Genomic DNA, 23,685 nt, shown 5'->3' with positions numbered 1-23,685 from the left:
GTGGTGTTTAAGCTTGGCTCGTTTATCTTACGAGCTCATTTAACTTAATGAACTAGCTAACCCGAGCTTTTAATGAGCTGAGCCTTCGAATAGTAGTTTATAGCCCTATATGTGTAACTCAAATTGACAACAATGACATAGTCACATATACATACATATATATATATATATATATTAATGTAATATTTATATAAACAAGCTCACAATCGAGCTTATAAACGAGCTTGTTTGCGAGCTGTGTTCGCGAGCCAAAACGAGCCGAGCTTTCGGATGCTCAAGCTTGGCTCGTTTATTAATCGAACTTGAAAATGATGTTCAAGCTTGGTTCGTTTATAATATGAGCTGAACACGAACGAGCCTTTATCAAGCCGAACACCGAGCTACTCACGAACGGCTCGGCTCAAATACACCCCTATTTATGCGGAGTAAATCACTTTTTTTTTTCTTTTTAATTTTTAAAATTTTTCAACTTTGGATTTTCATTTATTAAATATTGTTATTAATGAGATACATAACAAATAATTAAATTGGTTTAAACCAGCAGTGACGGCTAAAATTTTATTATTATTTATTTTGATCCATTGAAAAACATATTTATTTTATCCTTCCATTATATATAAATTCCTATAAATATGCTAGATCATCAGAATGAAAGAGACGGAACAAACAAATTCGCATAATGTGGAAATTTAAAATAACATTTTGTTTAATTTAAAAAATAAAACTATCAAAAACTTAAATTTTAAATTTCACAGGTGACTTGATCATATATCTCTTTTGTTGTTCCATTCTATGTAATAATACAAATATACTAGCTCTCACAAGGCTGCATTGGATGAACAACAAACAACACATAAAGTGGTGCAACCCAAAAGTAAAAATTTATACTATTTACTTTAAAAATCAGACAAAGGCCAACCCAAATTTTAGCAAATCAGGTTATTTATTTGATAATAAAATAATCTTCAAACTATACTTGACTTGATTAAATGTTTTACCCACAACTTTTTATAATGTCGACCAGCCACCCTATTTATATTTCAATCATGCATTGAAAGGGAGTTGATAGCTCAACCTCCCGCATGGGAGTTAAATGTTTTAACCCTTAGCTATGACAGTAGCACCTGAGTTTTCTTTTTTTGTATTTAAATCTCTGCAGAAAAAAAATGCATTTGTTGATTTATTCATGTATAAAACACAACCAGAGGAACAAAAAGGTTCTTGACAGTCAAAAGCTCCAGTCCAAGCAAGTGAAGCTGCAAAAGAAGAAAAAAAAGAGAGAAACATGAGAAAAGAATAGACAAGGGGGCAAAATACAGAATAGCTAAAAGATGATTAAAAGCTTGTTTGCAATTGCTTTTTAAATTTCCAAAAAAACTTTTCAATCACTAAAAACTATTTGCTTTTTGGATGAATAAGATGAATGTTCGCTAGAGAGAGCTTTCAAAGAACCAAAAGTTCAAAAATAATCCCCAATCACAATTTTTACTTGAAGTTATTTTCAGCTTTTCAAACTCAATGTCAAACATGCCATAAATCTTGACGTGACACGCTACAATATTTTTGATTAATGTGATTAATAATCTTACCCAAAATGATTAATTCAGCCACAAAGATCAGCCCCCAAAAGTCTCAGAAAACATGATTCATGAATGCTGAGCTGCAGGTTCAAATCGGCAAACACAATCATATAACTTCCCATTAAACAATTTTACAGCTAACCTCTGATTCTTCACCATGGCAAGCTGAAGAAAAAAAAATCCAACTTTGTGTGAGTAAATCGAAGAAATAAATAGCTGCACTGAAAGACTATAGAACGATTATAATTTGTACCTTTAAAGCATCGCATTTAAACTTGGCATTAAAGTTTGTATGCAGCGAGCGACCCATTCCTTCCAAGATAATCTGAATCACAACAGGCCATAAATTATATAGTAAGCTTCACGTAGCCGAAACTCTAAGCCAATTGAAAATCAATATCATAGATTCTGGCAATTACTGACCAGGTCTGCATCTTTGGCAGCGGCAGCAAGCTCAGAGCTGACCTGCCGGAAATCTATGCAAGGGCTCCCACATCCATTCTCAACAACCATAAGTGGAACCGAAGGTGATGACGCTTTTAACCCATCCTGAGCATTAACCATTGCATCCACAAGCAGCCCTCCAGCTTCAGCAGACTTCCGAAGTATATCACAGTGCTGTAATTTTAAGAAAGCAAGATTTAACAAATTCTGTAAGTTCAAAGTGGCATGCATAAATCGTTAAATAGCGCTTGACGCAAGCCAGACCTTCGCAGCTTCAGCTACAATTTCAGGAAGTTCATAAGCTGTAACATCGTTTAAAGCTGGCAAAGAATTTGCAACGAGGACAACCTGCAACAAATATAATTTATCAACTGCTCTTAGCTGCCTGAAGTTAAAATATGAAACTACAAAGGCTATTCGGTTTGTTTTTCACTGTCAAATGGAGTTGCTGCCTGCAATCTGGAGAACATGACTTTACCTCAGTTCCCTGTCGAAGGAGTTCTCTAGCTAGTGGAAGCATTCCGAGAATGATATCAGCACCTGAATTATCCACGAAAAGCAATGCTTTTTTATATGGCTGAAACTTCTTTTCTCCACAACCTAGCATCCTTTCCTTGAATTTGTCAAAGTCATCCACCTGAAAAGACAGAGGACAGATTAACATCCCAATTAATTCTGTTGTCTGACACTCAGCGTGGGTTCTACATGCAGATGAACGATAACAAGTACAATGATAATACACAATTTTTAACAACTAACTTACTCTCCAAGGTCGCTGCATCTTTTTTCGGCTCATGCGATAAATTTCAATGATTGTTCCTTTATGATAAAGGTCAACACAAGCACGAGATCCCCAATCAAAGATATTTGCAGCGAGAACTCCTTCAACAAGAGTAAGAAGTCTGTCCTCCTACAAAATAACATGAGTACAACTGGTGAATGGTCTCTGACGGCTAACATAAACGGCAGAATTTTTTGCGGAAGAAATAAAGGATGTTCAGAATGCCTCCATTTTCCTTGTTAGGATTGACTGCAATAATTCTTCCGATCAACAAAAGCACATCCATATTGCAGAATAGAAAATTGTTTTCGTAAGAAAGAAACAAAAATCACCATTTTATCTTCTCCAAACCTGGCTGCATAATGATAACAAATACAAACCTCATTCATGCTGTCAAGCTCCATGAGCAGGTCTGGCAAAACAGTAAGAGAAGCTTCATTTTCCCTGTATTAAGAAAGAAGGGTCGGGCGTCTTAACAAGGTTTTCCAAGTTCCAACTGTGTTCCAGGTTGTAGAAATGAATTGATAAAAACATGTAACCATCCTCGCAACAGAAGTAGTACACACAGACAAAGAATAGTTTCAGTTGCCTGAAATATTGGTCTAAGAAGAAATGGTTGAAAAACCATCTAGAATTATCAAGCACACTAATTCCCGAAAGAATATATGGACTAACCTTTGTTTGATAGAGATGTAAGCATCCCTGAACTGAAACTCTCTTAAGCATTCTTCCCTCAGCTCCAAAAGGTTTGCTAAGCCAAGTTTTCCATAAGCAGCAGGCTCTTCAATCAACCTAGAAGAGGATGGAAATGGTTGCTGAATAAATAAACAAATAAATAAATGAAAGGATTAAGGATGTCAGAAAAAATGCAACTGATGGAATCTTGAAGGAAAGGATTACATACAGAATAATCATATGTAAAGAAATTCATTAAATGGGAGATGGCCTCATATTTAGTTTTCAGAAACATTACCAAATAGTCATAAATTCTATCTGAAGTTATAGGTAACGAAGAAAAGCAAGAAAAAGAGGAATAGAATAACCAGAATAAAAAAGAGGTCAAAGCTAGCAAATCAACTTCTAATAAAACTTTAGCGAGCATTAAGATACATGGCTGACTTAAACTGTAAGCTATCATGTCGCTTAGTCTGCAGTATTAATAACCTGGCCAAGTGAGCAGACAAAGCACGGGCAAAGGCATCACCCCTTCTTTTAGCATCATCAGTTCCACCTTCACTCGCTACAGCCTAGCAAATTAGTGGCATCCAGCATTAGTTCTACTAATCACTATCAAACACATGCAAGCCTATCCAAGCATCTTCAAAGAGTAGTTAATGGTGGGCATGAAGTAAATTAACATAAACAAAAAAAAAAAACTGATGCGTTCCTATAGGATTTTAACCAGAACACACAAAATTTTATAATTACAAAAACTAATTTAAAATAAACATGGAGGTTTTTTTTTTTTTTAAAGTACATAAACAAGGTTTGGATGACAGAAATGAATTCAAGTTTGGGACAATGAAACAGCAAAAGTTAAATGTTATATGCCCAAATGAATTGGAAGACAATTCCTTGACAACAGTTATATGATGATCAGATAATTTTGCTGCCTTTTCATTATTTTCTTTAAGCATGTATAATAACACCAGATGTTTATGTCTAACAAGGTTCAAAAGACAGGGCAATACCTTATCAACAAGATCGGGTGTATGCTCAGATAGAACAGTGAACCAGTACCTACAGCATACGGCTTGGATTAAGCTAATCAGACAAAGCTACGAAGGCGCAACAAAGCAGAAGGTTCAATACAAAATAGGGTCCCAATTGACATACTCAAGCTCTGTTCGATCAGATAGATCGATTGTGTTCGGTTCATACCTGCAATGAAATGAATCTTTCACCTATTATCAGCTTCTAAAAGAAAAATCAGAATTGACAAAATCTACCTATATAGTTTTCTTGGAATATGCCATAATAGCTTCATTTCTACAATTACAAGTCTATTGATGGCATGACCAAAACAAAGAAACAAGAGAAAAAGGCCACGTACGTCTTCGGATCCGCCAGCAAAGGGAAAACCTCCAATGAAGGTACAAGATGAAGAACACCAATAGTTAGCGCAGCACTTGCATCTGACCGCAACATATGACCCTTGGAAGAAGGACGATCAAAACCGCCCATACCAGTCGTTCCAGGTGGAGCCATTGGCACAGGAGCTGTAATCTCTGTGCCCTTCTGCAGAAACTTCTCCATCCATGAAATCTGCAAAGTGGCCGCCACGTCCATGTTAAACATGCCATAAAGTGACCCAGGCAAATTTACAGTTAGCAAATAAACACAGAAAACCGCTAATAAACAGATTCATCAGGCTAATCTGATAACAACCAAATCTGCAACAGTAGAGCTGTCAGGACTGAAAGACTCAATAAACAAGTAGAAATCTACAGATTAAGCAAATTAAGCACAAACTGAATTAGACCAGGTAAAATATGAACCTTCGATTTTCAAATAATAAATGATGAATGGGCCTTTCCAATCCGAACAATTGAAATGAGAACTAACAATGATATTCCAGACAGTATCTAATAAAATAATGAAGTGTGACAGGAGAACATATGCTTGTACATTGGATGTGTGAACCTGAAGATTTAGAAAATCTAGCAAAAGCTTTATAAAGAATCCATAGCATAAGCATGGGACTTCGACAACAATTCTTACTTTTTCATTCAGATCACCAAGGGGAGGACCATGTATCTTTCCACCCACATAAGGAGCCCCCATTGGGAAGCGCTCAACAAGTTGATGTGCCATCAAGTCATCAAGGCCATGCTTTTCATAGCTCATGAATGCACCAAGTGCTCCTAGAAAGCCCTCATGCCGCAAAAACATGGCTTGCGCTTGTCCTTTGGACCTATGAACAAAAGATAAGTTTAGTGAACGACGAGCATGTTTTATTTATACTAGGAATATCAGAAAGCCATGCAATAAACTCACTCCTTGAAAGAAAGAATTTCAAAAAATCAGGTGAGGAAATTGACAGAATTTCCATCATAAGAAAATAGTTATGAGCTTGAAATTAGAAAATTTACCAGAATTGCACTGCAAAGGAAATTGTATCCATGGTGTAAGCATGACCTCGAATGAAAAATCCTCCAAAAAAGATCCTTTTAAGCCCATACCAAAGTGCATTCAAATATGAAATCTATCAAATAAAAACTGAATGAGAGATAAGCATTGTTATCATGTTTAAGAAAACTAAAGAAGAGTTCTGTTGCTACATTTAATGATTCCAACATATTGAAAAGACATTACAGGGTTTTCTTAATCATGGTAAGCTGGCTAAGTGCAGAAGGATGGCCACAATTCAAGAAAACCTAGGACAAGTATCAATCATAGAGCTACCCTAACGAATTTACTATTAACTGATAAAGTCATGTTCCTCAGTTAATTATATAGCTTATCAAAATCAGCTTTTCTGATTCCTTAAAGAAAACAATTCAATAAATAAGTTGACAAACTTAAACAGGCAATAAATAACCTGTCCAATGTTGTATGAAATCATCCTCAACAGGGATAAGGAAATATCTTCAGGTCGGTAATCTGAAAGCTCCTTGGTTTCAGAAATGGCCTTTCCGAAACTGGATGCAATAGTTGATGCTGAGAGACCAATCTGAAATAATTTAGAATCAATAATAAGGTCAAATGCTCTTCAAACACCAAAAGAGAATTAATCCAAGAAAATGGTACAAAAGCTACAAGTGAAACATTGGTTAGACAGAAAGACAAGCAAGACAATCAACACGCTTGAAACCCAACTGAAAAACTAAAATGTATAACTAGATGACTTAAAGAACTTCACACACCAATTAAAATGGATCAGAAAATCTCATAGAACAAAAAGAATTAACCAGCACAAGCAAAGAAATTAGCTAAATCAAATAACTCTTTCTCATCCATGCAGTTTGGGTAGTAAAAAATAAGGTAGGGATATAATTCTCTGTCCTCACTATCAGATTACTTTTTAAGTTTCTTCCATTTTCTCTAAAAGGATAAGACAGTAAGGAGTGAAGAATGTGTAATACCTTAGAATAGTCCATGCCACCATATATATCTCCAACAAGCATATCAACCTTACTATTGTCTCCTTGTTGGCTCAACTCTAACAACTCATCAAAGCTAGAGCAGAATGTAGAAGTATGACCAAAATGATAAAAGACCAGCAACTGGCCAAAAAATATAAAAGGCAATTAGAATATCAAAACCTCTTGCACTTTGTCAAAAGCCTTCCCAAGCCCCAGTAAGTGCCTCCTCCAACATTTGTCCCACTAACTCTCTCAAACTTACCATCTCCATCCACCTATACAGATCAAGAAGTAATCACAAACAAAAGACAATTCAGGAACTAGGGAGTAAAACAACAAAACTACATCTCATCATTACCTTTATCATACTAACTCCAGAGCCAATATTTACAAGAAGATATGGGAATAAGTCATTATGATCAATCTGCACAAAATCCTTTTGCCCATCCATGTGTGTGAAGGCTTCATGACGGATTGCCTGCTCAATTTTAACAACTGATATCTATCTCAAATATCTTTTAAAAAAAAAACGCATGCATACTAGGGGAAACCGGGAAAGGTTGCAAGTTGCGGTGGGATTTTTAAGAAAATATAATGAGATAAAAAAAGGAAAAACCAAGAAAAGACTTGATTTTGTACAGCTACCCTTGAAATTGCAGGTAATTTGAAAGCAAGTTTCCCCAATTCAATCTAGTTTTCCAGAACTTCCCTTGCAAAATGTAATAAATGAAAAAAAAATTAAAGCCAAAAACACACCTTAAGCAAAAAATTAGCTCCAGCAACAAGGCAGTTCATTTCATCTTCCTTGTCAATACTAACCCCAAGCCTCTCGTTAAAGACATCTGCATATTTGTATGCCCCGCCACCTGTGGCCTTTTCATTAAGTTTAGAAAGTAAATAGACATACATTGTAGAAAATAGAAAATAAAGTTGGATTTTCATCATGCAAAAGTAATCAAGATTCACAAAATTTCAAGTGAAATAACACACGTAGACCAAAGAAGACTGTTAAAGTAAAAAAATGTTTCTTAGTAGTGAAGCTGAAAACCAAATGTGAGCTACCGATAATTGCAGATAAATCTTTGACCAAAAAAGAAATGACGGGATAATCCCCTCTCAGAAGGAATTTCAAGTGAAATAACACACGTAGACCAAAGAAGACTGTTAAAGTAAAAAAATGTTTCTTAGTAGTGAAGCTGAAAACCAAATTTGAGCTACCGATAATTGCAGATAAATCTTTGACCAAAAAAGAAATGACGGGATAATCCCCTCTCAGAAGGAATTCCAAACAGGTAAAAGGACTTCAAAAAATTGGAGCAAAGAACTATTAAGTAATTGCAGTAATAGCTTAGATACAAGATGTTGATTCGATAAAAAAAATATATGCAGGACCTTTCTTGATTACCTTGATTATAGGGTTTTCAACAGGCCGAATGCCGGCATTCCATGATGGTGAATCAATTCCTGTCATTCAGTCATATTTTAGCTAAGAATAAAAGCAATCAATCCAAATACATCTATAAACAAACATATATTCATGAAAAGCTCTCATAAATTTTGAAGTTATCCATTCAACTTGAAAATTGGGCAAGGAGATTATGCAACGTAGCAACACCAGAAAGAGCAGAACATAATAATATTAACATAATCTTTTGCGAACTAGGTGATCTAACTAGACAGTCAAAATTCTGAAAACACAATGCAGACAATCAACAATGCTACTACTCAATTTGCTTGGTTGGAACAAATTATGGATGTGGCTCTTAGCATAGTGAGGAATTTAAGATAGGTTATTTTTTTAAGCTTCGCTGGAGAACCTCTTCAATACAGACAATAAAAAACAATAATGCACACTACACTTGGCTGGTAACTTCTAGAAATGTGGTTCTTGGCCCAGTGAAGCAATTTAGAATAGTTGACTTTTTCGTGTTTTGTTGAGGAACCTTAGATTTGATTTGTTTTTGGAAATCTTCTTGCTAGACCTCCTTTGGCACACTGCTATTAAGAGATGCTTAAGCATTTTCTGAAACAAGCAAAAAAATCATTACATACCACCATGATGCAGTTGCTTAGATGAAATAAAATCCAGGCACTCATTCAACTTCCCAGTCTCAAACTTAACAAAATGTAGCCTCCCTCCAAGGATTGGATAACTTCTCCTGTTCACATTAGAAACCCCGAACCGCTGTTTTATGGCTCTCTTCCTCCAGTTATCAGATGGATTCTCTTCATGTCTTGAAAAGTAGACCAACTTAATGAGAGATCCTAGCAATAAAAAGAAAACAAAATATATATATTAGGATGTAAACCAAACAAATCCTTGATTGCAATGCTCATGAATAGATTGCCAATTGGGGGGCTTCTCTGTCACTAGTCCTTTCAGACAATGTTTGTCTGATCTTGAGACATTGGCTTAGGAAAAAACTGGTGACAAGGAAGATAAGAAAATAAAATCCAGCAAAATAGAAGAACAAGTTTCCACACAAAATGGTACAGTAGACACTAAAACAACAATGAGATATGAAAGCGAGATTTGAAGGGATGCCCGGGATAACAATTTTAAGTTTACCTTAGTAAACAATGGTAGAGATGAGAATGCATGAATGAGGACCAGTGGACTACAACCATGATAGGAGTAAGTACATTTATCATTTAAATTGGCAACTAGAAAGCAAAGGCCTTCAGAGGAATCTAACATGAGAAGACTAGCATAATGTGTTTTAATAGATCTTTATGAGAAATTTGATAAGCACCTCAGCACCTGGAAAACTGTGCTAAGGAACATTCATATATGGCCATTGATCAAACCTTTAACTTCAAAGTCATACATCAAGAATATCCAACATTCACAGAAACACAGAAATTATTGAGATACGAAACAAAGGTTAATCTTCATGTTCCAAAACCTATTACCCAAAATCTGGTGAGCTCAATTTAAACAATTCAGAAAAATTAAGCCGAATTCAAATTCAAACTTCACAACCCAGTGAGACAATACCTCCAATATCCAGTGCCAAATGCGAGATGTCATCAGACTGATTAGGCAACAATATCGTCGGGTTCCTATCATCGAAATCACCCTGGATTGCAGCTCTGCTGACATCGAGCTGTGGGCGTGAGCTTGAGCGCTGCATTGGATTCGATGATGCAGCAGACACTTCCTTCTCCCCCTCCTTATCCTCCTTGTCCTCTATATTCTCCTCTAAGTCCCCTCTTTCACTTTCACAGCCAGTCTTGTTGTTGGTTTGGTTGTCCGCCATTAATCCACCACCTGCCTAATTCCAACTGCTTATCAGTACCATTGTTTAACATCTAGAAAACCGAAAAACACGCCATTTGTGAGGACTTCCTGAACAAAATTCAATGGTCCCACCTCCAATTCACAATACAAACAAATTATTGAGTAATTGCACACAAATACAACAAAAACAACAACTCCGAATCTTCATTCATGCACAAACAATATCCAAACAACAACCCGATCCATTTCTCATCTCTATGAATAGCATTCATCAAAAAATCAGAAGAAAAACACCAGAAAAACACCGAAAAGCAATCAACATCGCCACATGAATCAATTAAAGCACAAAAAGGGGAAAATCTATACCAAACTCCGAGTGAATTGAATGGAAATCCAAACCGGGAAATTGGGGTTTCGTGCGAGGGTTTCTCACTGGTTCTGCGAAGACGAAGACGTTTTATACGAACCGGATGGAAAAGCATCGAAGTTTGACAGTAGCTAATGGTCTTTGTCGTTATCCTTTCGGCGATTCCTCACCGTCCATCTAATCATGCTTGATGTTATACTCCTTGATGAACGGTCATGATTGCTTTTTGACTTCTTACCCGCCTGAAATTTCATATTTTTTGAAATTGGTTTTCATGGGAAATGATCCAAAAACCTTTTTTTCTTTTGAGAATTTAATTTTTACATAACGATTATAAAAACCCACTGAAATATTTCATATTTATGAATTTGACATATATTTTTTATGAAAGTGTAATAAAAAGTATAATTGCAAATTTGATTAATTTATGTATTAAAACTCTTCGAGTTTATAGACTTGAGGTTTTTGTATTTTTTTTTTAAATAAGTGATGATAATTTTTATAAGATAGTTTTATAAATAAATATTCTCAATGCGAATGTTACAAATAATTGTAAAAAAAAATTCATATTCAAACTTTTTCATCTTTAATAATTTCAATTAATGATATATATATATATATATCCCTATATATATATATATATTAATTAATTAAGGTAACAATCACATTCAAAGGGACATATAGGGATGCAAGTAGGGCGGGGTAAGATGGAAAATGGGATTCTCATCCCTATCCTCATTTTCCATGGGGCGGAAAATATCTGTCCAAAAATTCCCCATAGGAAACCTCACTAACTTCCCAAGCCCACCTGATGTTTTTCCCACGATATATCCATCATATATAAAATAAACAATTTATAAAGTATTTCGGTTAATAAATCATAATATAATGTAGAATGCAACAAGTTAATTAATACAAATAACATAAAATTTAAAACTAAATTAATAAATAAAATTAAAGTATATTATTTTTTTTTGTCATTGAAGAATCCCCGTGAGGATTCTTGTGGAACCCATCCGCTAGGCAGGGAAAGGTTTATTCCAAAAGCTATTTCAATGAATTCTTATCCCATCAAAATAGAACTCTATGAAGAACGTATATTTTTCACTGTACTTATATTTCTAGGGATATCCATGTATAAAGGTGCACTATTGCACTAATTAGTTACTGTGAAAATCTCTATAAACTCAAAAGATTATCAATTTGATGAAATATTTTTAATTATACCAAATTACAAATTAATCATGCTAAATTTAAATTCAACATCAAACAATAATACGAAAAATGAAGAACTATAAACCCATAAAATACCATGTGGTTAGTGGAGGCCGTGCCAACATTTATTAAATTAACTTTTGTTTTTAAAATGTTTTTTTTTATTTTTTATTTGAAAAATCAAATCAATCAATCTTCCGTAGACCGTGGCAACATTTATTAAATTAACTTTTGTTTTTTTTTAAATGGACAAAACACCTATCTCAACTAATCTCAGTCAAAGCAACACCTTGCTTGATAAAAACACTCGGTGGTACATAGATAGGTGTGGGTTTTTGAATTGGTACTTATCTATTGTTTACGATACTATTTATTTCATTCTCGAACTGATGTATTTTTTTATAATAATATTTAAATAAGTTCCAGTGAGTCTCTTCTCATCTAAAGTTACGTAATAAGATGCATTTACCAATTTAGTATATTTCCTATAAATTTTGTAAACATGCATGTGACAGACTTTTATTATTTTGTGACATTTTTTTTGAGTTAATAAATTTTTAAAAAACCAATAAATCACTGTAATTAGTGCACTTTCGTATCTATTTGTCCATTAACAAACTTTTAAACAAAGTTGCTTGTTATCTATTGTTAAAAAATAATAATAATAATAATAATAATCTCGACTGATATTAAGGGAGAGGGTTCATCTCTTAATCTTTCACTTGGACTTGGCAAAAGAGAGAGTCACCAATTTTGTAATGTGAAGTTTTTACTATTTAATTACTTATTTACATTTACCACTAGTTGAATTGTAAATTTAAAATTTGAAGAAATTAATATAAATAAAAAAGATTTTCTTTATAATTGTGCCCGATCCGATAACTAGATGTTCGGTATCGGATCCGATAGAGCACGCCCGAATCCGCTATCATTTCCCGCCAAAAAAGCAAGCTATAAAATGGTTGGAGAAGTACGTCTCTCTAATGGAATCCTCTCGCCCATCCGCTGCTCGGAAACTCTCCCAAATCGTGAGAATTTTGATGCCCTATCTTTTCCAATTCGTTCAAGAATCGATGATCGATGGTTGTTTCTTTTCTTTTTCATTTTTGTTCTGATTTTTGGAATTTTTTTTTGGATTTTTTTCTGGTAGCTTATCGCTTCAGCGATCAAGAGATGTAGGTTTTCTGGATTCCTCTGCAGATTGACCATCTCCGTCAAAGGATTTTATGATTCCCATCCTCCTTCTATTCAGATTTCAAGTAAGAATTTTGCAATATTGAGTTTTTTTTGAGATTTGGGTACGATTTGAAGTATTTTGTTGCCAGATGCGAATGAAATGCGATCCAAGTGAAACCACGAAGGATTATTGGTTTTTTATTTGGAATTTTTGGATTTAATCAGCTAGGGTTTATGCTCAAAATTAATTGGAATTGTGTTTTATTTGATCCAGTATCTGATACTGGAATTGGGAGCAATTTGGTAGAGTTTCGGGATTTGGATCATCGAACTGTGCACATTCCTGCAGAGAAATGGGGTGAGAGCAATCCAAACCATGTAATTGTTAAATACATGGCATAGCTGATGTTTGAGTACTCTTTATAGTTTGAAAAATCTAGAGAAATGCAGTCTAATTACTCGCTATATCATTATTCGTAGATCAGACTTTAGTTATAGTCCTCTTCGCTTCAGTTCGTCTACAATGAACTTATGGTGATAATGTTCAATTTTTTTTTTCTTACCATTGCTCTTCTGATCTAATTGATATGCCGAGCTAGGTGCTAAACTAGGAAGGGGCCTAATGTGCCATTTATTAATTTTGGCGGTAGAGTTTGTAAATCAAGCTGTGAAAATTTGCATTGAAGTAGAAATTTCTTTTTGTTTAGCTGGAATGATCCTGTTCAAAGTATTTTCATCAATATTTGTTTGTTTTCCATCGTTCCTAATAATTCATGCTTGCTTTTTTCGCAGATGGGGTGCTCTCCATCACTACAACTAGTAAGTTGTCTCTTCTCTCCATCTAATTGTGTATTCCTTACCATTATAGTGATGTTTGCCTATGGTACAATGGTACTGTAGAGATGTTATTGCCTGTTGTTGGATTGCCTGGACTATCACATGATGATGGATGAGCCTGCTCATAACCTTCTTCTATGAAGGCATCACTTCATAGCTGCATGCAGCTTATAGTGCATGATTTGTTCAATTGATTGGTATTTAGCAGTTTGTTTGTTATGTGGAGGAATGCAAAATCTTTGAGCATTTAGACCAATTGAATGTAAGCTATCCAGTTTTGAAATGCGGGAAGATTAGTGTATTTAAATGCATATGCTGCTGTGCATTTTACAAATGTTTACCAGGTGCTCATGAGAAGGACATTCATCGCTACTGTTTGAATCTCAAAGAGCCTCATACCTCAAGGAAGAGGCTGAAAAGACTACCACCACTGCACAAAAATGTCGGGACCTTCAGGCAAGCTGTACCATATTTTCTCTTTACCACCATTTCCACGTGGGAAAACAAGTAAACTGCTGCTCAACATTTATTGGGAATTTGAATGATTGTACTTGTTATTTTCTACAGTGGAACTGAAGTGTGCCTTTCATCTTCTGAGGAAGAGAACATTGGCGAATTTGTGAAATGGGCAGTCGGCTTTGTTCGGAAGGTTGATTCCAATCTGAAACTTATAATTTAGTTCTTAGTTTGGCAGGCCAAGGTCAGATCTAGAACAGCCTTAACCTCAAAACAAAGCAAAATAAGTCGCTTAACTGGTACTTATTTGAGTATAGAACTGACCCTTAAGCTGGTGCTCCTAACTAATTGCTCTTTTGTGATATTTGTGTTTTTGTTGAAAGTTGTACCTCAGTGATAAATCTCAACTTATGAATGGCTTTCAAATTATCTATACAAAATTCCCATATTTTTGACTCCTCCCTTCCTCTTTGATCCTGTTCTTTTGCAGATATGGATATTGGAAATCCCTGTAAGTGCACCTTATTTATTTATTTATTTATTTTCTTTATGATGATAACGAATTTATAAAATGAACTTCTGATATGTTCACAAAAATCAAATCATAGTTCAATGCAGTGATAATCTGCCACTTCCCTTGATTTCCTGGGAACATCTAATGTCTACCACTCTTCATATGCCTTTGTTTACCATACATGTACTGAATAGTTTGTGCACGCCTAATAAGAGGGACTGGTATTTCCCTCCACTATCTTCTGTAATTCCAGGATGTTGTGATTGAGCTTTTAGTTGAGCATATCAACAATGATAAATCAAGATGTGAAAGTTTTCTTCCGGAAATCAATAAAATCTCATCATCTCTTCCAGCGCCAAATATTAAGCGTCTGGTCTCTGGTCTTGAAGATTATGTTCTCAGGAATGAAAATGGTTTAAACGATAATTGTCATTCTTGTGTCAAAAACAGGTGAGTTGTGGCTAGGCTGTCTCCTATTTACTGTTCTTTAAAAAACTATTAGCCCATTCCTGTCATGTTGACACAATTAACAAATATCCTAGTTCATTTGATACTAATTTTGTTTTATCTAGAGACAGTCTAATGGTTGGGACTGGACAAGCTAACTGCATGGAGAATTATAGAGGCATGACACAGATAGTTGAAGCGGTGGTGATGATAACACCTATGCCATCTTGTTCATGTTGTCGCAGGTTAAACTGTTCAGCTACGCAGGTTTGTTTTCTTGCTATGCCAGCACTTGTTTGCTAAGTATTCTGTCAGTTTATTCAAGTTGAACTATTTTGCCATGAAACCAGAAAGACATCTTATATGTGGAATCCATGAAACTATGAGTTTTAATCTTTTGTTTGTTCTTGATTCTTTCCTTTCCTAACATTGAAATTAAGCAGTCCAGGCATGCATGGCATGGCTTGTCCTTTCATTGTATCAGTAGAACTTATTAATCCGGATGGCAATTCATTTTCAGGTACTGTTTTTTCAAGACTTCTCACCTTGTACAATACCAGACTCATCTCTGAATGCATTGACAAGCATTGATTGGCAAACCTATGGTCTAAAACCTCCGACCCATGCCATCAACGATGACGAAGAGGCTGTACTTGAATGGGAAAATTTACAATCATTTGCTCACATTAGCATCGCCATTCACAGCTACAATGGAAGATATCCAACATCATCTAGTTTACTTGAAATCTTGCATCCCTGGGTATTCATTAGTTCTTTGTTTCATACATCCACATCACTTAACCTAAGCCACAGCCATGGAAACACAGCAAAGTACTACTAGTACAAGTGAAAGAAATCTCACAAAGAAGGCCATCAAACTTGCATTGGATGATGTCAAGAAAAAACACACAACAGAACTGCTCAGCTCTCACGCCAAGCAGGTTTTATGCTATACCCTAAAACAGAAAAGATTTTTCTCTCCCTTTTTGTCATACATGCTTGCTGTCTCAGGTTTGTGAGTATGTTCCGGATCTCTCGAGAGCAATCGCTGGACTGATCTTGTCATCCAATGATTCTGGTTTCCAAGAGGAATGTGCTGCTCTTCTTGGGCTACAATCAGTAGACAACAATGCAGGGGAGAAAGTTGAATCAATCATCAAAGATATGATCACTGGGATCATCACAATGAATGACAGAAACCTGAAGAGGAACAAACAAGATGCTGTTCCCTGCCTTCTCTTTGAATGTGAGGAAGACAACCCAGATGAAAACTATAGAGAAGCACTACCAGAAGAAAGTAGCATCTTAGATTTCTAAATTTTACATAACATAAAAATTGGATGAAAAAGTGCAGAACCAGAACAAGTGTAGAGCAATTGCTCAAAAAATATTGGATCTCTTAGATGAATGACCCCTAAGCAAAATTGGATCATACCAGAATAAGTTCACAAAATCGCTCAAGAAGTTCATTTGCTACTTTGAGCAGCAAGCTGAACACGCTGATGATGTTCCTTGACCTTGTAATCCACCATTTCCATGAACAGTGGAGCATCTAATATGCAGTCATGTTGACCATATACAGCTGCTTGGATGCTAGCTACGAGCTTCGCAATCTCCCTGCCAGAGAAACCTTCTGTCTTCCGTGCTGCCTCGCGTATCACATCATCAGTCACATCCTTCAGAAGTATCTTCTGAGGCTTTTTCTTGAATAAGGAGCTCGGCCCAGAATTATTTTTATTGTGATCATCACGATAAATGTATTGGTTCAAATAGAGTTTGAGCAGTTTGAAGCGCTCGTCCTCTCCGGGGAGTGGAAATTCAATCACTTCATCTATTCGATCTGTGATAGCTGCATCAAGATCACCAGGTCTGTTTGTGGCAAGGACAAGGACTGTATCCCTTGATTGATCACCGGTTCGAAAAAGCAAAGCATTCAGAGCACTCCGTTGTGCTTCACTCATGCGAGTGCTGTTACGCCTGCATAATTAATGAGATAATTTAATTGATTTTCCCCTCTTTCATCAAATTGGTATATTAACAAACATAAAAATCCTAATCATGTCTTACAAAGTGACTCAAAAAAATATTTCTATAAGTAGCAAAGACTAGATAATTATTCTGAATGGCTAAGTGCAATATTAAGGATCTAGTAGGATGTTCAAAATTTCAGCACGCCATACAAGGTATATCAAAGAAGCTTACTCGCATAAGAACGCATCGGCCTCATCAATAAATAGCAATAAACCTTTTTTTGACCTCTTAGCCCAATCAAATATCTCATGAATCTTTGTAACAGCTTCTGAACCTAAAGGTGCCACATCTCCTCCAGTCATCATTGCATAATCCAAGCCCTGAATATTGTAATGATTAATGCAATTACCTCATTACAACTTCAAGTGAAAAACTAACCATTAGACTCTTCTCCGAACTTCTATTTCGGTAATCTTTTGTAAATGACTTACTGATTTTCGAGCCATCTCCCTCGCAACCATAGTTTTCCCCGTACCAGGAGGTCCATAGAATAGCATATTGCGGAATGGTGCTTGATGAGACTTGGTATTTTCAGTAGCCCGAGCAAGTTGTTCAATCCTCCTTTTCAGTGATGGGTTAAGTATGATATTTTCAAAGCTCGACTTACTTTCTTTTGAGGCAACACTCCCAGCAGATGTGCTTAAATTGGATAATTTGCTTCCCACACCTGAAGTTATTCTCGACCATGGAAATTTTGACATGGATGATTCTCGGATTAGTGAAGGCTGACCCAATATCCGATTGATGTAACCCCATGTAACTCTAGCACCTTCCCTGAGAACGCAACAAACATTGCAGATCACATGAAAAAGAATGAGGAAATTGACAATGTAAACTCAAAAGATTTGAAAATTTAATGACAGTATTGAATTTAGCGGAAATCACCTAGTGGTGTAAACACCAGCGGCAAGAGCAGTGACCCCTCCGACAGCAGTTATGAGTTTATTTCGATCAGTCAATAACATCCGTACACCACCTTGCAAGTAATTGTCAACTGTCAGTTAGACTTAATGCAATACAATGTCAAAAAATTTATATCAGACAATGATAAAAAAATAACTTAAAAGACATTGTAAGCGGTTGAAATAGAATACTTTCAATGTGGCCAAATGTTGTATTGATGGCAGCAATCCATTTTTCCTTTTCGCCATTCATGCGCTCTAAGAGCATTTTCCTGTTATGCTCTTCTGTAAGCTTCGCCTCATGAGCACGGCCTTCAGCCTCTGCCATTGCTTTGACTCTAATTGTTTCCCGCTCTATCTCAGCTCGTTCTTTCTCAGTCTGTCTTACTTGTGCTTGAATCTGTTCTTCGGCGGCACGCCTTGCTTGCTCTTTTCTTATGGAGGATTCCTCTTGCATCTTTACAAGTTCAGCATTTTGCCGCCTTTGGACCTCATGTTCTGTCTGAAAGGATAAAAAGAACAACAAAATAACCTAGTAAGTCAGACGTATAATCTAGCAACAATATTATGCAAATGAAATTCATAAAGAAACTTCTTGAGAAAACAAAATTATATATCTGTGGAAATAGAGAGGACAAGATCAAAGCAAAATTAGCAAATGACCTGCATTCTTTTTCGTGCCAATTCATCTTCATATCGAGCCATTTGTGCCTTAGCTTGTCCTTGTTGTTGGACTAAATTCCTTTGTTCTTCAGCCAATTTCCTCTGCTTTTCCTGCAAACAAAGAAGAACTCGCTCACAAAGAAAATCACAAAGAAATAGATGATTCTCAACTTATTAAGCACAAGATTGACATCTACATACATTTCCTATAAAAAAAAAAACAAAGCTTTTAAGAATAAAAGTTTTCAAGACCATAAAAAACATATAGATCAATACAAACTGTTAATCACAACTCTTTCAAGTATTTCTTAAAATTTCACTCCAAACAACAACAACAACAACAACAAGGACATCATTTTCTAAAAGAAAAAAACTATGAAACCTTAATAATCAGAACCAAAATTTCCTTCAAAACCAAGTCACAAAGAAAACAAAGAATCAAAACACAACACCAGACAAACAAATCACATTAGAAAACAATATAAAAAGCATAAGAAAAGCATAAAAGATGTTAATTTTTTTTTTTAACTTTTTGATAAAACTGGTAGTCTAAAGACTATAACTAAACAAAGATGACAACTTGGAAAGCAAGAGATGCTCACAATGTCAGCATGAGATTGAAAAGCTTCCAAATGTGCTCTCTCCGCCGCTATCTCCTCTTGACGAGTCTCCTCCTGCTTCCGCATCAACTCAAACACCTAAAATTCCAAACCAAAAAAGAATCAAACAAAGACTCAAGACAATAAACAAAAACCAAGCTAGAAATCAGGAAAATTTCAGCTATAAAACAATAAAAACACCTGCTTGGAATAAGGAGAGCTGTTAATTTCCCTCAAAGCTTTCGCCGCCCGCTCCAAAGCCTCTGGATCAAATCCCCGCGACGAAGGCGAACTCGAGGCATCAGCAGGCGTAGAAGAACCAGAGGAGAAGCGGAAGGGGCTATCCGCATGCGCGCGCTCCATCAGAGCGGCGACTACTGCCCCGGCCGCCGCCGCAGCGGCGCTCGTCGCACGAAGCGATGCCATTTGAGACTCGCGAAAGATCGAGAGGGTTGAGAGAGAGAGAGACGAAGGGTTTTAGAGAAACGGATCCGAATCCGATAAACGATGGACATATCGGATCGGATCTTTCAATTTGATAGGATGAATAAAATAAAATTCTTTTATTTATGAAATAAAAAATATAAGTATCTATTTAAAAATTTATTATTATTAATAATAATAATATTTATTTATTTAGTATTAAATTACCAAGAAAGCAATGTTGTTATTTTTTAAAATAATTTACAACTAATATATAATGAATTCAATTATTTTAATCAAGTTGATCAAGGGTGGAGATGCATGAAGAATTAAAGATAAGCAATATTTCAATAATCAAAAAATAATTGGAGGCATTAATAAGGGTATAGTATTGAAATCTTTGATATCATATGCTAAACATGCAAAATTCCAAGTATGATTGAATTAATATTATAAAAAAAAAATTAGAAAGAAACTAAAAGCACTTAAAACTCATTATTTATTTATTTATTTATTATTTTGACAAAATGAATAAATCATATTTATATATTAAAAAAAAGGATAAAGTACAACTGAGTTCTATCAGAAATAAATAAATAAATAAATAACAAGGGTCCACTAATAGTACCTTTTCACAATCTTATAAAGCAAAGAACCATCAATGATGTACCATTAGTACCAGGTCAAGCTTCATCAATCATCACATAATACAGAACTTCACTTCCATTTTACTTCATAAATACAATCAGACAACCAAGTCATGAAATTTTTCTACAAAAGGTCAATGACAAATAAAGGTTCAGATATTACATCATCGACGACCGATGAGCTCCGCGCAAGAGACCTCATCTTTGATGCATAATTATATCATCATTATGAGTTGCTGAAGTAAAAGTTGGGCATGTTTCATCGTGCAATGAAAACTATACTTCAAAATTAGTCTAATAGTTCTAAATCAAATCATCTTCGTCTTCCATATCAAGATCATTAGCCGGCCGGGGTCTCTTTATTGCAATTCTCCCTCCCTTCTTTGGCTTTCCTCTGAACAACATAATTGAAACAAATGGTACATCAAAGATGCATTGATACGATGCTTGATAATATAAAACATCAATATAGTGTGTTGCAATAAGAGATTGTTATCTTTGCGCAAAACCATTTACGATCAGATATGGACCATATGGTTCAGATCGACCGCTGATAATGTACTTACTGTCCATTAGCAGGAGTGGTTCCTCCCTTTGATCGGCCTGGACCATAATCGGCTCTTCCATCTGGCAAGTATAAGGAGAAAAATGCATTGTCATCAAAGTTGAAGCAAATATCTACTACTTCATCATTATATTTAGATATAATACACTTTTGGTCCTAGACTATACCCAAAAATTTATTTTGGTCCTTGAAACAAAAATTTTCCGTCGGGTACAAGGATTAGAAAATATTTTTGTTTATGGACCAAAACTGCTCAGTGTGCTCACCTTAAGGATCATTCTTTCACTCTTCTTCCTAGTTCAAGAACCAAATTGAACATGTTGTTGATTTATAGACCAAAATGAATATTGAAGTATATAATTAATGGACCAAAAGTCCATTTTCATCTTATTTTTAAGAATCGAATCAGGCTTACCTTCCCGCCCAGCTATATGCTCCTCGACCTGAGCAAGAGAAAATTAACTTAGTTAGATCTTCTGATAAGAATTTGGAAATGGTGAAACAGTATTCATTAAAAGTAAGGGTGCACTATGCTGAAACTCTACTTTGAAAAGTAAGTGCACCTGGTTGGACATTCTGCTGTATACTTCAATCATTTTACTAAGAATTGAAATGAAAAGCTTTTGATGAAAACAAATAATGTTGGGTAATGTATATATTTGGGGTGCAAAGATAGTTAAGTATAAAATATTCAACCATAGCTATTTGGGATTGGCCAGAAAATTCTGAAATTTTAGGTTTTGTAGAAGCAAAAAAATTATATGCTTGTTCATCAGACATTTTAAATGCTGCAATTTCAGTAACGTACAGCAGGTGAGGTAACTGATGACAATGAGAATAGTCTGTCTTCAGGCTGAAATTTCCTGGACCGCTTCAAGCTGAAGACAGAATACAATAGTGTCTTCATTAACACAAAATCGATATCATTAAAATATAGACCAAAGATGTGCACATAAAAAGGTCATGGCAAATAGTGAATTCAGAAGGAGGGCCACAGTCCTTTAACATGTGGTGCTATCTTATGAGATTAAAAAAATAAAAAATAAACCAACTTAACCACCACTCTTACAACATATTCAGAGAAACGAAGAATCTGCGCCGGAACATAAAGAACTGGAATTTTTCAATGGCAAGAGAAAAAACCCTTTGGGTAAACTATACTCACCTGAAAGGTTAGTAATTCAAGCCATGCAACATACTAGTTATAGCAAATGTAGGCAAATACAATGCATACCACATTTAACAAAATAAATAGGGCCATGCTAAAAACATGTTACCACTAAAGATTTCCTACCAAAAAACTGCATAAATCTTGTAATCATGGTACAATAATTCATGATTTCCTAGTTTATGTTGTTTGTTTTATCTCTTGCTATTTTCTCTTTCTTGCTGACTTTTTCGCTTTTCTGTTTCAGTTTGCTTTGTCGCTTTGTTGTGTTTTTGTCGATCGTTCTGGTTTTCTGTTTAATAAAGTTGTGGTTTGTCCACTTCATTTAAAAAAAAAATTATACAATAATTCATATACTTAAAAGAGGAACATACACGTCCTATCCCTCTATACTGAATAAGTTAATAACTTATGTTTTGTTAATGCAACTAGAAAACTTATACGAACATTCAGATGTATAAGCACCAAACACAAGGCCAAATCATGAATAAAGAAATCATTATCACACAGAATGAAAAAAAAAAAAAACTTACTTTATAGTGCTCTTAGATGATGAAAGGAATCCTTCAAAACCTTTCAAAACACTTCCACACTGATTCGAATCTTGCAAATAGCTAGTCTCTAACTCATACACCTAATATAGCATACACTAGAATTCATCAAATGAATAATAATATCTGAACATAAACATATTCCAAAATCAAAAGAGTGTAAGAAAAGCAATCTAAAGGACATAACTGCAAGTCATGTATACTAAAAACATAAGTCTTCATACTTAGCAGAAGAAAATAATCTCAATTGCAAGAAGAAACTCAAAATGTTAATGAAAAAACAACAACCAAGATGCCCAAAGACAAAAACAGATTATCTTTTTGTTTGAAAAGGATGAAGACGTCGATATACAATAAAAGCTAGGGCTTTCTTTGAAAAAAATCATGAACTTTGATTAAAAAACAGAACGAAGATTGTGATAATAAAAAAAAGCATGGATTTTTCTTTGAGGAAACAAGAAACTACTTGATTTTCGATGTTCCTAAGCTCCTCCTGGAGCTTCTTCCGCTTGCTCACAAGACCTGCAAGCATGGCCGAGGGATTGGAAACCTTCTGCCCTAAATTCAGCACAGATCCACACACAAGAAACACATCAATAAACCAAAATTGATGGCAAAGAAACACAAATTCCTTAAATTTCGATGCTTTCACGGAAATCAAAATTCTCGAGTCCAGTAACCACTACCTTCAGAGTCCATTCTCCCGCGAGATTTCGAAATTCCACTTTGAAACCCACCGCTCATACTCAGCCCTAATTCTTGTTCTCTACGCTAAATTTCCAAATAGCCCCCTTTAATTTCTTGCAATTCAGAAAACCCACAGTTTTAATTGAAACAAAAAAAAAAACCAACTTTTTGAACCGTCCAATATGATATCACACACGAATCTCAAAGCTTCCCTTTTATATCTACATATCACTCAAAAAGAAAAGTAAAAATGAAATATAAGCCACTCAATGTTCAATTTCTCTTTCTCTCAACTTATATACTTAA

General features: G+C 35.2%; 4 protein-coding genes across 5 annotated transcripts; 1 reads left to right on the top strand and 3 right to left on the bottom strand.

Annotated features, from left to right (window-relative positions):
* Nucleotides 1-924: 924 nt before the first annotated feature.
* LOC120280492 (pantothenate kinase 2-like) lies at nucleotides 925-10,640 on the bottom strand. 2 transcript variants are annotated; one of them, XM_039287350.1, is made up of 24 exons: nucleotides 10,498-10,640; nucleotides 9,889-10,165; nucleotides 8,943-9,155; nucleotides 8,296-8,354; nucleotides 7,647-7,763; nucleotides 7,249-7,368; nucleotides 7,071-7,165; nucleotides 6,891-6,984; nucleotides 6,347-6,478; nucleotides 5,898-6,010; nucleotides 5,527-5,719; nucleotides 4,859-5,070; nucleotides 4,642-4,686; nucleotides 4,497-4,545; nucleotides 3,970-4,052; nucleotides 3,481-3,597; nucleotides 3,186-3,249; nucleotides 2,788-2,934; nucleotides 2,503-2,661; nucleotides 2,289-2,372; nucleotides 2,004-2,198; nucleotides 1,834-1,905; nucleotides 1,590-1,745; nucleotides 925-1,256 (listed from the first exon to the last, which is right to left on the bottom strand). In XM_039287350.1, the coding sequence occupies exons 2-23, from the start codon at nucleotides 10,148-10,150 to the stop codon at nucleotides 1,647-1,649; spliced, it is 2,724 nt and encodes a 907-aa protein (XP_039143284.1). In that variant the 5' UTR covers nucleotides 10,151-10,165; nucleotides 10,498-10,640; the 3' UTR covers nucleotides 925-1,256; nucleotides 1,590-1,646. The 2 variants fall into 2 exon arrangements, with proteins under 2 accessions (XP_039143284.1, XP_039143285.1); XM_039287351.1 differs by having other exon boundaries at nucleotides 9,889-10,161; nucleotides 10,498-10,595.
* A 2,056-nt stretch (nucleotides 10,641-12,696) lies between these two features.
* On the top strand, nucleotides 12,697-16,486 carry LOC120280427 (type 2 DNA topoisomerase 6 subunit B-like). The gene is made up of 12 exons (XM_039287272.1): nucleotides 12,697-12,741; nucleotides 12,864-12,972; nucleotides 13,164-13,247; nucleotides 13,682-13,708; nucleotides 14,071-14,182; nucleotides 14,294-14,375; nucleotides 14,673-14,693; nucleotides 14,950-15,146; nucleotides 15,269-15,410; nucleotides 15,664-15,893; nucleotides 15,997-16,084; nucleotides 16,155-16,486. The coding sequence occupies exons 1-12, from the start codon at nucleotides 12,697-12,699 to the stop codon at nucleotides 16,458-16,460; spliced, it is 1,443 nt and encodes a 480-aa protein (XP_039143206.1). The 3' UTR covers nucleotides 16,461-16,486.
* On the bottom strand, nucleotides 16,416-19,787 carry LOC120280674 (ATPase family AAA domain-containing protein 3-like). The gene is made up of 8 exons (XM_039287590.1): nucleotides 19,540-19,787; nucleotides 19,342-19,437; nucleotides 18,740-18,850; nucleotides 18,269-18,578; nucleotides 18,060-18,150; nucleotides 17,606-17,948; nucleotides 17,346-17,494; nucleotides 16,416-17,120 (listed from the first exon to the last, which is right to left on the bottom strand). The coding sequence occupies exons 1-8, from the start codon at nucleotides 19,762-19,764 to the stop codon at nucleotides 16,610-16,612; spliced, it is 1,836 nt and encodes a 611-aa protein (XP_039143524.1). The 5' UTR covers nucleotides 19,765-19,787; the 3' UTR covers nucleotides 16,416-16,609.
* Nucleotides 19,788-20,466: 679 nt separating this feature from the next.
* LOC120280083 (chromatin modification-related protein MEAF6) lies at nucleotides 20,467-23,523 on the bottom strand. Its single transcript, XM_039286812.1, has 7 exons — nucleotides 23,379-23,523; nucleotides 23,159-23,250; nucleotides 22,675-22,775; nucleotides 21,782-21,851; nucleotides 21,389-21,416; nucleotides 20,975-21,035; nucleotides 20,467-20,802 (listed from the first exon to the last, which is right to left on the bottom strand). The coding sequence occupies exons 1-7, from the start codon at nucleotides 23,434-23,436 to the stop codon at nucleotides 20,712-20,714; spliced, it is 501 nt and encodes a 166-aa protein (XP_039142746.1). The 5' UTR covers nucleotides 23,437-23,523; the 3' UTR covers nucleotides 20,467-20,711.
* Between the last annotated feature and the right edge of the window lie 162 nt (nucleotides 23,524-23,685).

The sequence above is a fragment of the Dioscorea cayenensis genome, chromosome 17 (assembly GCF_009730915.1).
Source record: "Dioscorea cayenensis subsp. rotundata cultivar TDr96_F1 chromosome 17, TDr96_F1_v2_PseudoChromosome.rev07_lg8_w22 25.fasta, whole genome shotgun sequence".
NCBI lineage: Eukaryota > Viridiplantae > Streptophyta > Magnoliopsida > Dioscoreales > Dioscoreaceae > Dioscorea > Dioscorea cayenensis.
Note: the sequence above shows the minus strand (reverse complement) of the source record. Positions and strands in the feature narration are given on the sequence as shown.

Coding starts and splice junctions, on each gene's coding strand:
- LOC120280083 (XM_039286812.1), bottom strand. CDS start 23,436: ATGAGCGGTGGGTTTCAAAGTGGAATTTCGAAATCTCGCGGGAGAATG. Junction 23,251..23,378: donor CGGGAGAATGGACTCTGAAG/GTAGTGGTTACT, acceptor TGCTGAATTTAG/GGCAGAAGGTTTCCAATCCC. Junction 21,852..22,674: donor TCATCTAAGAGCACTATAAA/GTAAGTTTTTTT, acceptor TTCTGTCTTCAG/CTTGAAGCGGTCCAGGAAAT.
- LOC120280427 (XM_039287272.1), top strand. CDS start 12,697: ATGGAATCCTCTCGCCCATCCGCTGCTCGGAAACTCTCCCAAATC. Junction 12,742..12,863: donor CTCGGAAACTCTCCCAAATC/GTGAGAATTTTG, acceptor TTTTTCTGGTAG/CTTATCGCTTCAGCGATCAA. Junction 15,147..15,268: donor CATTCTTGTGTCAAAAACAG/GTGAGTTGTGGC, acceptor TGTTTTATCTAG/AGACAGTCTAATGGTTGGGA.
- LOC120280674 (XM_039287590.1), bottom strand. CDS start 19,764: ATGGCATCGCTTCGTGCGACGAGCGCCGCTGCGGCGGCGGCCGGGGCA. Junction 18,151..18,268: donor AACATTTGGCCACATTGAAA/GTATTCTATTTC, acceptor ATTACTTGCAAG/GTGGTGTACGGATGTTATTG. Junction 17,121..17,345: donor GCCGATGCGTTCTTATGCGA/GTAAGCTTCTTT, acceptor TTAATTATGCAG/GCGTAACAGCACTCGCATGA.
- LOC120280492 (XM_039287350.1), bottom strand. CDS start 10,150: ATGGCGGACAACCAAACCAACAACAAGACTGGCTGTGAAAGTGAAAGA. Junction 4,687..4,858: donor TTGCTGGCGGATCCGAAGAC/GTACGTGGCCTT, acceptor ATTTCATTGCAG/GTATGAACCGAACACAATCG. Junction 4,546..4,641: donor TCTGATCGAACAGAGCTTGA/GTATGTCAATTG, acceptor CGTATGCTGTAG/GTACTGGTTCACTGTTCTAT.